At 40.5% G+C, this 14513-nt stretch overlaps 1 protein-coding gene across 1 annotated transcript in view; it reads right to left on the bottom strand.

Annotated features, from left to right (window-relative positions):
- The window catches only part of Ppp1r9a (protein phosphatase 1 regulatory subunit 9A), a 257278-nt gene that overhangs the window by 2982 nt on the left and 239783 nt on the right, over positions 1 to 14513 (bottom strand). Inside the window, exons 13-14 of the mRNA XM_028779161.1 lie at positions 1015 to 1134; positions 238 to 261 (exon numbers count right to left, since the gene is read on the bottom strand). Of these exons, the coding sequence (XP_028634994.1) occupies positions 238 to 261; positions 1015 to 1134 (144 nt within the window). The remainder of the gene's footprint in view (positions 1 to 237; positions 262 to 1014; positions 1135 to 14513) is intronic.

Raw genomic sequence — 14513 nt, 5'->3', positions numbered from 1 at the left:
AGGTGGGGCTTAGAGACTCTGGAGGTGGGGCTTAGAGACTCTGGAGGCAGGGCTTAGAGCCTCTTGATCCAGTTACATCCTTTAAGTCAAATGTAGACAATTGCAGGGTATTTCCCTGCCACTCCAGAGAAATGTGTTCTTTAGTGTTTGAAATGAAGCATACGTCATTTGTAAGGAGAAAAACCAAGACAGGTTCCAGTGAGACAAGGAACCACACACAACCCACAGAGAGCTCACCTCGTCATCTATCATATCCAGGCTCTGGGTGAGCAGCAACAAAAGAACCGAGAAGAAGAATGTTACAGAAATAGGACACACAACACCCACAGTACACATTTTACAACATCAGAATCAAGCCCAGCAAAGAAAACACGACCAGAAACATTTAAAGGAAAAGAGGCTTATTGCATATAACTCATGTTAAATAAGAACACTTATTTCATAAGTAAAGAAAAGTTCTAATTACATTATTTCCTGCCTCTGACTCCCACCTACTTTTAGAACTAAGTCAATCCCAACACAGTTTTCTGGTTATTTCTGCATACATACGTCCTAATGTTAATCTTCACTCTAGCATCTGAATAAATAGTTCTTGCTCTATTTCCTTTCCAGAACCGTGCCTACTGACGGTAATGATTCAACAGGGGGGCATATTATAGTCAGAAGACCCTCAGAGTTGTGGGGCAGGGGTGACTCTGAGTAAGGAGAGACAGAATAGATAATTCACAGCTTCCAAGTGATCTAAACTGTTTGTCTAATCTTGTTCTCCAGTGCCCAGCCTCTAATACTTGTGTTTACATGTATAATGAGATCCCAAGAAGCTTCAACGGGCTCAGCCACTATTCGTTAATGTTGAAGGTGAGGGGACCGCAATCATGGGGATTTTTATGTTAAACATAAACCTCAATGCTGATGACTTCTATGCTACATCTACCCTCCAACATCTTCCCACAGTGGGATATGGAGGAAACCAGTGACTAAGAACTAAGTTCTGCCATGGTGCCACTACAGTACCTCATCCGAGGACAGTGCCAAGGACTGGGAGAGCCCTGGAGTTTTGGGTTCTGCTCCTAAGCCGCTCAGGTCTGCTGAACTGGTACTGCTTGGACTGAAGTCATCATTGAAGGTGAAATTCTGTAAAAATGAATACAACCGTGTTAAATGAACACAGAGTGAACTCGAGGCAGGTGTGCTCCCAAGGCCTCAATTGCTTCATGTTCATCAATTGTCTTTAGAAGAGACTCAAGCGTGCTTTGGGGACAACCTTCAGTTGGGCAGTGGTGGAGGAGCCTGATTGGAAATCACGGGCACCTTCTCCATCTGATGCAGGGATAAGGGGTATACAGAAATGATTCTTCATTTTCTCTCCAAGGGTACAGAATTCATTACCCTCTGCCAGTGCTCAGAGTAGTGATATTAATAAGCCCATCTGCTTTGACCCTAATTGTGATGAGAAACGGTGTAAATAGGGATACAAGATGGTGTGGAGGGGCTGAGTTATCAGGAACAGATGGCAACTCATATCAAGAAGGTAGCTGGAGTGCCCCTGGGAAAGATGGCGTGTGGCTGGCTGTGATAAATACTATGAGAAGTGACAGGTCCCCTCCTGGATGTACCCTTCAGAGTGATGAGTTCTGGAGGAGGGCATGGTCTGACAACACAACACTAGTTACATGTTGGTATCTAATTCTCTCATGGCACCAGCACATAGCCAAAGAGACTGCAGTATGGAACAGACTCACAAGGCTGCATAACTTCTTGGAGTTAGTGAGGTGGGATATGGGGAAAAAAATTAATTTTCCTGGAATTACTTTTAACATGCTCAGCAGATGTTAAAACAACTTGACAATGGCCACAGAGCCTTCCTTACTTGTGAAAGTATTTTATAATGAACCTCTCTTTAGTGTGAGATAATGTTAGAATCACTCAAGCAAAACTTCTTTTGCTACTTGTAGAGTGGCTGGATTCCCAGGAACTCCACACAACTGCCCAACACCACCTTGCTTCACACAGCACTTCTCCAGGAAGCAGACTGTTAGTTCCATTAGATTCTTTTGTGTAGGGCTTAGTTGATTGTTGAAAATAAACACCATGCCAGAGACTGGGGAATTTAGTAGCAAACCAACTCCAAGATTTGATAAATCTTCCAAAAAGGAGTGTGGCTGGTAGAACACTCAGCAGCAAAGCACAGCACATGAAACATCGCCTTTTAGTATCATCACTGGAGATGCAATCCTTTAGACCCTAGGTCAAAACCCTTCGAGCTGCTCAAGGGAAGAATTCAGTTTAAGTAAGATTAACATCTAGTTTCTGTTTGGGAAAGAAGAATGAACATAGGAAAGAGGAAACCAAATTCCACAGTTAGCCACTATGTGCGTCAGTAAAAAGAGGAGAACCAAATTCCATGAAAGTTAGCCACCATGTGTGTCAGTACAATGTTAGGCAAGGCTTGCAGTGTCATGCTGGAAATACCATTGCACACTTTGAAACACATCACACCCACACATACACATCTAGTGTAATTCTGCTAATGTTAAAGAGAATTAGAACAGGTGCTCTGCATGGACATTTGATACAAAAAGTAAGCAAGGAGCTATACGACAGTGGTCTTTGTTTTTCTGTTTGCTTCACTTAAATATATTGAACACAGTCAGTCGTAAATTTATCTCTTTTTCAGTAAATCTTGAAGAGCACAGTGAAATTGTTTCATAATGCAATTTAAAGAAGAATACTTAGTAAATATCTTCGAACACTGTTTTACCATCCAAATGCCTCTTTCCCAGCATGGCTTAACTGTCAAACAGATTAAATAGCAGTAAGTGAAATGACAGACAAATTGAAGAGAAAAAGCACATGGTAGAATCGAACAGTATTAAAGAGGGGGCTGGTTAGGAGGGGCTTTCTTTCTCTGTAAAGGAAACACCATGCACGCCTAGGACAATGTTAGCACATTGGCTCCTGAGATCCAGGGTACACACACAAGTTCAGAAGGCTTTCCAAAAACTGAGGAGGAGACAGGATTGAGTGCGTTCTTGCCAACTTTTATAGTCCACTGTTGTCTACCTTGGACCCTGTTTTATCTGAAATTGGAGTCTCAGGAGAAGGCTGAAGGGGACTTGGAGCTGAAGGCAGGTTCCTGAAGGAATAGGATCCTTTTCGGCTTTCATTAAACCACAAGAAAGGCATGCAAGGAGAGCGGGTGGAGGCCTGAGCTGCAGGGGTTGGCTTGGCTTTCCAGTTTTCCAACTTGCTTCTGAAGATTCTGTGGTGTGAAAAGAATGGGCATGTTAGACAAATAAATGGCAAAAGACACTGAATCCAGTTCTAGCAAAACTCTCGATGTAGGTACAACTCTCTGAGAAACTGTTCTACCACAGCGGTAAAAATGTATTGCTTTGAGCAATAGTGTTAACCTTAATATTTACCATTTTTTTGCACTTAAATGGAATCTATGACAACACATGGATTTGAACTGCTATTTCAATGGCAAAACTGTATTAAATATGCCTTTATAAGTATATATGGATGAATTAAAATAAGGGTGGTACATCCTTTTGGAGATCCCTCTTTGGACAGCCACCACAGTAAGTCATAGCCAGCATTCTTTACACCTATCCCTGAATTCATGCTCCCAGAATCTATGGCTGAAAGATTCAAGTGATTTGGAAATTTCAGAGCATGTGTAATGTTAAGCAGAAAATGCAGCTTACTGGTTTCTCACTAGTCTCAGTGTCAATTCAAAGGAGAAATATAGGGTCTGAAACCATCATGGGCCACTTGGAAGCTGAGGTTCTATCACCTCCTGAGGGTGTGGTCTCAGGCCTTCTCTGTCCCTTTGTCTCAATCTGTACAAATGAATGTGTTGATGTATCTTATATAAGACTGTGACGAATTAAATAGGTTAACATTTGTTAAAGAGCCACAAAAACTATTGAAGTGTAAATGTTCATGTCTAAAATACTCAAAGATTCAAAAGCAGCTGAGAGACACTGTTTTTCTTTTTTAAACTTAATGTAGGTCCTTTCACAATTGTATTTATCTATTGATCAAGTGAAAATACTTGTCCAGAAGCTAAAGAAGAAAATGCTTGTGTGCTTTTGGAAGAGGCCAGCCTCAGTATGTCTAAATGATCCCTGATGGAAGGCAATTACTTGGTAGCTGTTAATATTATGACAACAGGAATCCCTTTAATTAAAAGTGCCTTGATACCATATACATAGTTTCTATCCCTTGTGGATATTGAATTCCAGTCTCCTTACACTTCATTTCACGTACATCTAGAAGTATAGTTCAAATTGACATAAACAGCATCAAATCTAAAACTTGTGGCTTTCCAAATAGTACTACAAGAACCAAATGTAGCAATCCTCATGCAAGTACCCTGCACAGTAAGCCACAGATATACAGTGCAAAAGAATACAAGTACAGCTAATGAGAACAGAGACATTTATGAAGTTTTGGTAAAACTGACACAGAGGAAAGGATGAATAAAATTGATGGTCATATAAAGAAATCCAGAAGATGTGATCACTTTAGTGTGTTGAGGGAACAGTGGGGTATCTTCAAGGATAATAGGAATCAATGAGAGATAGGTCAACCTTCAACTTCATCTTCAAGTTTAAACTAAACAATAAAATATTGTGCTCTTAATCTACTTATTAGCACAAGACAGGGAGGTACAATAACTGAGCCCAGAATAACACTTGTTGAGGCCTTGGGCTCTGAAGGGGGAACATTTTATTCTTTGCTTGTGAACCAAATGAAGCTGGTTAGAGGCTTCTGATACAGCAGTTAGATTCACAACTCTTGGCTGTTTAGAACTCGGAGGACAGAAGGGGAGTTGACCTGGGAATCTTTGTTTTAACATTAGCTATCATGATTATGCCAAATGTAACTATAACACAAAGTCACAAGAGAACATAGAGCATTTGTGATCATGTGTGGAAAGTTGCTTCCCTGGCTCCACACACTTCAGTCTCCTCCCATGGGTTTTGACATTTTGAGACCTCGGTGTTATCACACCCGCAGTCTATCCTGAGGTTAAGGATTCCGGAAACATGAATCTGATGGCAATAAAGTAGAGGAACAGCTTTCTTCTTTGCTTCTCCTGGGAAACGGGGAGAAATCTTAAGTCCTTAAGGTAAACAACACCAGTTGGAATGTGAATAAATACTAATAAATACTTCTAAGAGGGAGATAAGATTAGAGACTCCAGTTGTATCCCAGGGATTGACTCTAGGAGCTTCATCCTGCTGCCTCTTCCCATACCCCATTAAAATGTGATCCCATGCCATCTGGAGAGATAAATCTCTTTGGGGCTCTCACCATTTATCCAGTGATAACTTCTATGGCTTATCTCTAACTCAGCCCTCACATTCCAGGAAGAATGCCCATAATAGTCTGCTTAGAAAAACAAAAATATCTTCTCTGCAGTCTCACATCCTAGTGGTTGGACCAGAGAAGCTGGTCCCTTTAGGCTGGACAATGCTGAGTCAAGGGAAATACAGCACTTAGCTCGATAGCCACTGCCTGAGAGTTTATGAAGAAGCTGTGTAACTAAGGGCAGCATGACATCCTCATGCTACATTCAAACCAACTGTGTAGGTAACAGTGGTTCTAGACCACCATCATAACCTTAGGGTAATGAAGGGCAGGGAATGTGAATGCTGCTGGTCACCGGATTCACTGAAAGAGACTGGCAGAGAGTCCAAACCCTAGGGCAAGCCACAGTTGAGCCCTATCCTCAATGCCGGATGCACTTGTCCATAGGCGTTATCAGTCTTGAATACTTTCCTGGCTGAGAGCATTTTATGAGAATTTTAATTAGTTGTGCTCTTTTGATTTTTTTTCAACTGTTGGAGAGCGAGGTTATGGAAGCCTGGCCTCTGACAAGAGACTGTCTTTCTGCAGCTCATATACAAAGCTCTTGGGAAGATGGTGAAAGAGTTGGCAGGAAGCCCACATCCGGGCGATAACCACTGTCCCACAGCTACAAACCAGCAGATTCTGGCTGTGCCCTGCCATGCTTGTCTTCTAGCTTCATTATTTATTACCTATAACTTTAAAAATCCATGACTGTGTAACTAACCCCTGTGTGCAACCATTATTCTCAGAGAAAAGAACTTGCTTCCATTTGCTTGGACCTAGAGTAATAGAATATTCATTAAGATACCCAATACTCTATTACTCTAAAATTATAGACTCAACAGCCTACGAGACATGTGTTCTTAAACAAACACCAATTTCTTCCTGGATAAATTGAAGAAGCGGAGAGAGATTGGAAGCTGGGGTTCTATTTTGAATGCCTCTTTATCGTCTAACTTTGCAGCAATTGTTTGCAACAATACAATATCCTTCCTTTCCTTGCTTTTCCTTCCTCCCCTCCCTCCTTCTCCCTCCTTCTTTTCCTTCCTTTCCTCTTTCTCTTCTTTCTTCTCTTTTCTACATCAAGATTAGTAGAATGAATTTTTAGTGGATCTGAATATAACCTTGGGAGAGTTCAAGGAGCCAGATGTTCTGTGCTCTACTCACCTTTGGCTGAAACACGAAAGTTCAACATTAAAAAAAAAAAATTGAAGAATCACCAGTCCCTGCCATAGTATGTCCTCATGTGCTTTACTGCTAGGAACTAGAGGAAACAACTGCCATCAAATTTAATTTTCTTAAGTCAAAGATGTCATCATATTAACCCTTCCTGGTAGTCAAATGGTTTATCACTAATAACTCTACAGTGCAATTAACTCAAATACTTATCCTCTGAAACCCATTTATCCTGGGGCTGGTGCCCTAAATTTTATTTTATTTTTCTGTTAAACACCTTACGGTGATACTTTGTTGTTTTCATTCTGTAAATAAGGTATATGAAATATTCAGAGCTTAGTCGGATATCATCAAAATATCATTTACAGTTCATAAATTGCCAGGCAGAAAGACCATAACAGACTGCAGAATTATGCAGATTGTGAAGGAAGCTAACTGAAGAACAATAGCTGCGACCAGAGAAGTATGTGCAGACCCACTTATCTAAGTCGGAGGGAGAAATTTTGAAAGGATCTAATATCCACCGAAGAGACTGAGGCTGTGAGGCCAGCTCCATCCACAGTGAATTTAGAGATCCCAGTGGGTAGCATTAGAAACACATGCCCCTCTGACTCTCAGGCTCAATTACCCTGAATATCTGCTAGCAGATGCAGAGCTCTGGTTGGAATTTCTGGTCAATAGCCAAGAGTCCATCTTGACTCACACTAGACTCCCAGGAGATAATCAAGCTACCCCCTTTCTTCTGCAGAGTTTCAGTTGAAAATTGAAAAAGGATCATACAGATTCATGCTCTCAAAACAGATGTTAATTTCAGGACAACAAATCAATCCACTGATTAGATATTTAATAAAGGTGTGCTATTGTAAATCTGACCACAATGTGACTTCTAATTCTTTTTAACATTTATTTTCATTAATTTTAGTGCTTGTGATTAAACCCAGGGTCTTGGGCATGCTAATCACACACTCTACATCTGAGATACACCCTTGAATTTAAACTCATCTTAATGATCTAAACCTTTTTTGTCTTTTACCTTCCTTCCTCCCTTCCTCTCTCCCTCCCTTCCGTTCATGTACATGTTCATATGTATGTGCATGTGTGTGTGGAGGCCAAGGGTTGACAGTATCAGATATCTTTCTCTTCGAATCTCATCTTCTCTTTTGTAAAGCAGGGTCTCTCACTGAATGTGGAGCTCCCTGTTGTGGAGGCTGGGTTGCTGGGGAGTCCCTGTGTCTGTTCCTCCAGTGCTGGAGTTAGAGATGTGAACTGCCAAGCCTGGCTTTTACATGGGTGTCGGGACCTAAACACAGGTTCTCATGCATGTTTTTGGCAAGTACTTTCTGATTGAGCCATCTCTCCAGCCCACTCATTTTAGACTTGTGTTTTTTATATATAAGGTCAACCAAACTGAAGAGGATAATGAGATGCTTGGAGTCCTTAGTTACAAATTTAACATAGGACTTTTAAAGGAATGTTTTCTTTCTTTTGAAGCAGAATATCAAGTACTCCTAGCTGGCCTTGAACTTGCTATGTAGTCAAAAGAATGATTTGGAATTTATGATCCTCCTGCTTCCATCTCCCAAGAGCTGGGATTGTAGCCTTGGGCCATTGGACTCACTTTAGGAACTGGGGTGACACTCAGAAAGCACTCTAAGGACTGAGCTATATCCCCCATATGTTTTTTTCCTTCTTAGGAATGGACTTTTTGTGGGGTTTTCAGATTATTAAGCTGACGCTGACATATATAGCCAACAGAGAGCCTTTGGAAGGTATGTCAGTTGGTTCTACCAGAGCCAAGCTGTTACTCAGAGGCTGCATTAAGGTGATTGCTCTCATGAGGGCAGGATGGGCAGAGAGGGAGGAGTGAGATCATTCTGAGCAGCCATTCTTTCTCAAGCCCAGCTAGGACATATGACAGCAATGTCAGCTTCCTCTGAGACAAATGGCATGATCAGTGGTTAGTAATGACCTACTAGGTAGGAAATTAAAGAATTAAAAAGGAGTCAGATTTCAATCACAATAATGAGAAATCTCCAAGCTGTTTCTAATTCATTTTCAAGCACTGGCTTACCATTGCTAGATTAAAAACAAACCAGCAGAAGCCAAGTGTGTAAGTGATAAAGATGCACAGACTACTTAGAATCATGGCAAAGTTAAAGATGAGCCAATGGCAGGGGCTTTAAGCTGACCACAAAGCTCAAGGAGAGACTTTAAAGGTGACAAAAAACCCCACAATTACCAATTCCTTTCTGGCTCTCAGTTAAGGAGGCTAAAGGGAAAGTGACTTCATTCCTTGCTCTCTCAGACCCGTTCTGTGGTCTAGTCCACACAAAACAGGTCTTATCTGATGATACAGTTGAGCCATGTGGTGTGATAGTTTAGTATTTCCTGTTTGGTTGCTCTGGAAGGATGAGGAGCAGCTTCTGTGTGGAGGTCCGCATACCCTTTGAAAGTGGTGCACTCTTCCAATGAACAGAAGCTGTGGGTCCTTCCTCCCTTCCTGTTTCCCATGGCACCTTCTCCCTCTTTGCTCATTCGATCTCTTCTGCCAGTCACTGCTGATATCTCTAGCTTGCCTGTTTTTCATTTTCTCTGACTCCAATAAGACTGTCACTGAGATCCCCCCATGTTCATACGGAAGAGACCAGCTTGACAGCCAACTGAGCAGACTAGATACACACTCATTAACAGAACAGTGGTTGAGGTGAACATGTGAGTTTATATAGGAAAATGCCTCACTGGTGCTTGGGCTGGGCTCAGAAAGAAAGAACCCCTGGGAGGTTCAGAATTCCCTTTTTAGGGTCTTGGTTTTGTTGATTAAAAATAACTTAAGAATAAACATGGGGGAATCTCAGTGACAGTCTTATTGGAGTCAGAGGAAATGAAAAGCAGGCAAGCCTTGCCTAACAGCAGGGCAAAGTAGTCCTCTTGGGCACCTGTCATAGGATCCAATCTCAAACTCACTGGCATGCCATGTTATCCAAAGTCTTTGAGAGAAATATTATCTTTGAAGGGTTGCTACCAGCGAAATCTATTGAACTACTTGGTTTCCGAGCTATCATGAATGTCATCCTAGGAATGGACAATCCTGCCAGCATAATACACAAAGAATCCTTTAATTTCCACCAAGAAAACTTTCTCTAAATGTTGGAAATGATGAAGATAGCAATGTATATTTGTTAAATGTGACCCCTCTCAGACTTCCCAAAAGTATGTAGACCACTATATGAGAAATATGTGCGTGGCTCTGTTTTTCAGATGAGAAAACCGAGGCAGAGATAGGGAAAGGCAGAACTGAGGTTTGGACTTAGGTTCTAAGCTTTGACTGCTGCCCTTTGCTTTCAGTAAGGGACTAAGATGGCACTTACTATGAGAGGTGATGCATTTAGGTATCAAACACCTTTTGCTTTACTGTACTTCCCCCCATGTAGTTTACTTCTAAAATAAATTATGTTGTAAAACACATTTCTGAGTGTAAACAAAGTATTTTGAAACTAAGGGTAGATTATACATGAATAATGAATGTACACATATTAATTATAGGCCAACATGATAATGGTTTTGAGTGTACAGAATATTCACTTTTCATAGAATCATAAAGATTAGCATCATATATTAGACACATTGTACGGGTTGTATGTATAAATTAACATTTTCTAGTAACCACATTAAAAAAGATACAGGTAAAACTAATTTTAAAAGTGTATCTACAACTTCAAATCTAAAATAAAGTATTTTAATATACAATTAATATTATAAAAACTAAAATGTTTATAATTCCCTTCTCATATTAAGTCTTCAAAGGAGGTTTACATTTTCAACTATGGCACATCTCACTTTAGAGCAGTTCACTAACCACAGAGACCAGTGGCAGCCATATTCAATGGAGCACAGAGAGACAGATACTGAGACAGATACTTACTTACAGGAAGCAAAGAAGATGTATTTAAGGCAAAGTCAGGACTCCTACCTTGGATTGCATCTCAGTCTTCTTCTCACTGTTCATTCTTTAAGATAAATTCAAGTTCACTTCCAAAGAAAAAGCCATCTCCCTCCTCTGTCACTTACCCAGCATAACATCTTCTACACTTTCCTGGCACACACACGCGTGCGCACACACACACACACATGGGGGAGGGAAAGGAGAGAGAGAGATGCACACACACAGAGGGATACAAACACACATATAGATACACAGAGAGACACAGACACAGACACAACACACATAGACACAGAGAGACACAAACAGACACAGAACCATGCACATGCATTGACACACTCACAGAGACAGACACACAGACACACACAGAGACAGACACACAGACACACACACACACAAAAACACATGATTGTTCATTGAATCTAAACTGGTACTTCTCAACAGTGTTCCAAGTAAGTGCTTTACTACCCACTAACCAGTGTTCACCTCTCTACAATTCAGGATGGACTAAGGCTGGTCCTATGGCTCAGATGTGTACCTCTCAGGGTTAACTGTCTCCAGTAATCTGATGCTTCTTCTGCTTGTTGTTTCCTACGGTGCTTGTGCAAATAAGGGTGTTTACTATGCACACTAAATCACATTTCTTCCCTGAGATTATTTATTATGATCATTATCCTCATCTATTTTCTCTGTGTGTCTCCTGCTGCTCATGTATCTGAGTTATTATGTCTTCACAAGAAACAGAGCACAGTAAACTCAGTGGGGAAGGAAAAGTGACAACTAAGACTAAATTTAGTGAAAGTCTTAGCCTCTCAACTTTAACAGCTACAGGTTAGAACTGACTGATGACACCTACAGATTATAACAACCTAACAGGGACTTGACAGAAAGCCTAAGAGATAAGACTATTAGCTCACTCTTGGGCTCTTCTGCCACTTTTTCTGAGAAAGCTTCATGAGATAGAGTCCATCCCCCACTCTTCTCTGTGATTGACCCAGGCTACCCCCTGCAGCTGATGATGTGTGTGATCCCTACTTGTGGGCACCTAGAGGACTAGCTACATGAAGCTCCTATAGGGTGATAGTTCTGCCCTTCTGGGAATATGTTTTATCAGGTGCTGGGTCCATTATCAGCCCATATAGGAGAACAGGAGCTGATTTGATTAGTGATACCTAATTACTCTGACAGTTCAAAATTGTTTTTCTGAAGCAGGAAAGTTCTCTCTTCTGTTTTTCTATTTCAATTATATAACCTTGTTTTTATCACATCAAAATTCTACTATAATTATTAGTAATTATAAAAAGACAATTATAATTGAAAACTATTTTCTGGTGTTAGTACATGTATGATTATTTGTGTCAGTAGTAATCAAGTAGGAACCAGTAGGAATCAAGAATTAAAGTTTTACAAAGACAAAGATGGAGAGACAGCTGAGCTAGCAATGTGAGTATGGGTCAAAAATAGTCATAACTATGGGTAACCAGGGTATTGGTGGCACCACCTCAAACTCACTATGACTTCTCCTATAGTACAGCTAGCATCCACCAACACAATCAGTGCATGTTTGATTTCCACTTGAAACTCATGCAAATGCTCTTTTTTGCAGGCTTCTGTGTTTATCTTTCTCTTGGGTTGAGGCTTGAAGTTGAGAGGACAAGACTGCTCTGCTGCTGAATTATCAAAGGAGGGGCAGCACCTCTCGTAGGCAGGGCTTCTCTCCACTGTGGCTTTGCTCAGCTTCTACTCTCTTGGAAGTGCCTTCGCTACTTTTTGGAGTATGGTCAATAGTGCTTAGTTTTAAGGTATAAAACAGGTATTTTTTAAAATATCGTGGAAACTTTTAAATCTTTAAAATCTCAGAGTTAAATTGCTTCCGAGTTGCTTTGTACTTAATTTTCTTGAGATTCCCTCAAAATACGGAGGGCATTCTACCACTACAGAAAATAAATGAAAACTAGACTAGCAAAACTAATTAAATCTTGATTTCTCTCCCGTCTTCCAACCCATTTTCTTACCAAGGACAAGAACATATGACGAAGCAGTGGTGGACAACCTATCAAGTGGGCAAGTGATCCCCAAGTGACTATTAGTCTCTTAGGGTTTTGTTTCTTCCCTAGTCTATGACACAGAGATAAACAGTAAGAGTTACTATCATCCCCCAATTCTGTAAAGAAATGCAGTGATTATTAGATGTGTTGGTACCTAGCGTTGGCACAGCATGGTGGAGAGGCACAAGCTTAGTTTAATGTAGGAGGAATTCTTCATGGAGAAAGAATGGCGCTACTATCTCTCTTCCCAATCTTATTAAAAGGATTAAATGAAGTTGGTAAACGTAAAACCACTTTGTAAGTACTAAGTAAAGACAATAAAAGCAAATTGTCATCATTTATGGCTTTAAATCCCACCTATGCACCAAATATATATGGAGCATTAGCATACTTTGTATGTAATCTTATCTAACTTCACGTTAGCCTTGTAAAAGCCGTTATTACACTCACTTCATATGAGAAAACAGTCAGAGATGGCAGAACAATGTATCTACTATTTACTAGCAGGAGAACTGAGACTCAGTCCTAGACATGCAGGCTTCAGAGCTTTATGATCTACTGACCCCTTATACAAATTTGTTAAGTTCTATAACCACAGAATGGAACTGGGGAGACTGGACTGAATGCTGTTCAAAACTTAGTTCTCTCTAATTTTCTTTTCTTATTGAAAGGTAAGCATAGTCAATAGTGCTTGCAAGTCCACTAAACAGATGAGACCAGCAAAAGACGGTGGGTGGTCATTTTCACATGAATGTAGATTGCCAACATGGTACCAAGTGCAAAATTACCCCATTAGATGAGGATGTGGGGGAAAGGAAGGCATTAATTAATAATATTGTGAAGAGCTGGCCAACAAAACCAATAACCAAAAACCCCAATGCAAAAAAAGAAACAAAACCAAAATATGCCTAAAATACCCCACAGTGGATTTAAGTGAGTACTTAATGAAATTGTGCATGTGACTATAATTCTGTAGTTAGTGACCAATGTGTTCAAAGCTATAACTGAAGATAGCCATAAACTAATTTTCTCTCAGCATAACTTGGAGCCCATCAGTTGGGTGTAGAAACACTGACCACTCATGTTGGTTAACAGTAAAAGAGGGGCAGAGAGTTAGCTAAAGAAATAAATATATATTCTCAATCACCCACTCGTACCTGCTACCTGCAGAAAACCTACTGGCTTCCTTTTCTTTGTCTTTCCATTTCTTTCCTTTGTTTGGATTCCTTCGCAAAGGTGCCCTACAATAACAGCATACAGTCAGAAAAAGAAAGGCAATCCCCCCTTTAATATTCCCTTATAGGGGACTACTTTTTCAGAAGGAGGTGCTTACCCCAGATCCGAAAACTTTTGCTTAATTTTTCCTCTTTGCACCACAAATGAACTGGACGGTCTTAGTGATCTAGGACAACTGTCATCATCTAGGACATAGATACATAGGGAAAACGTCAGTTATTTTCATATTTTAAGCAACAAATCAAAAGTCAGGGTATCTCAGAATCTAAGATTTTTGCCCAAATTCTTCAGTGTAAAGGAACATAATATCTTTCCTTTCCACAAGACAAAGGAAACTGAGTTATGCTGGGGACATTCAGCAGAGCAGGAAAGTTCCTCTTAATGACACCAGCTTCACCCATGTGGGGATGAAGAAAATGACCAAAAATAAATGCTTTCACTTCAGAGCAGGTGTGGTGGTGACTTTGCCCCATCTCTGGCTCCTACTCCAGGCAGTGAAGGTCTGAGTTTCATCTTTCACTGCTTTCTTGGTTTGGGACTTTCTTACCTTCTGAAGAAACCCAGCTGAATCTCAAATCCCAATAGAAAACATCACCTGTTAAGGACTGGAAGCTTCAGAAAGCAACTGACAGTAAAGATTTCCCCTTTGAGCTTGCTCATATTGTGGCCTATGGCCAGCTGTGGGACAGGCTAAGGCAGAACCTGGGGCATTTTCTTAAGCAGAAGTCAAATATATGTTTTGAAGGTGC

The sequence above is a fragment of the Grammomys surdaster genome, unplaced genomic scaffold, assembly GCF_004785775.1.
Source record: "Grammomys surdaster isolate TR1022 unplaced genomic scaffold, NIH_TR_1.0 345, whole genome shotgun sequence".
In the NCBI taxonomy this organism is placed as follows: domain Eukaryota; kingdom Metazoa; phylum Chordata; class Mammalia; order Rodentia; family Muridae; genus Grammomys; species Grammomys surdaster.
The sequence above is the reverse complement of the archived record's forward strand: the minus strand, read 5'-3'. Positions and strand labels throughout refer to the sequence as shown.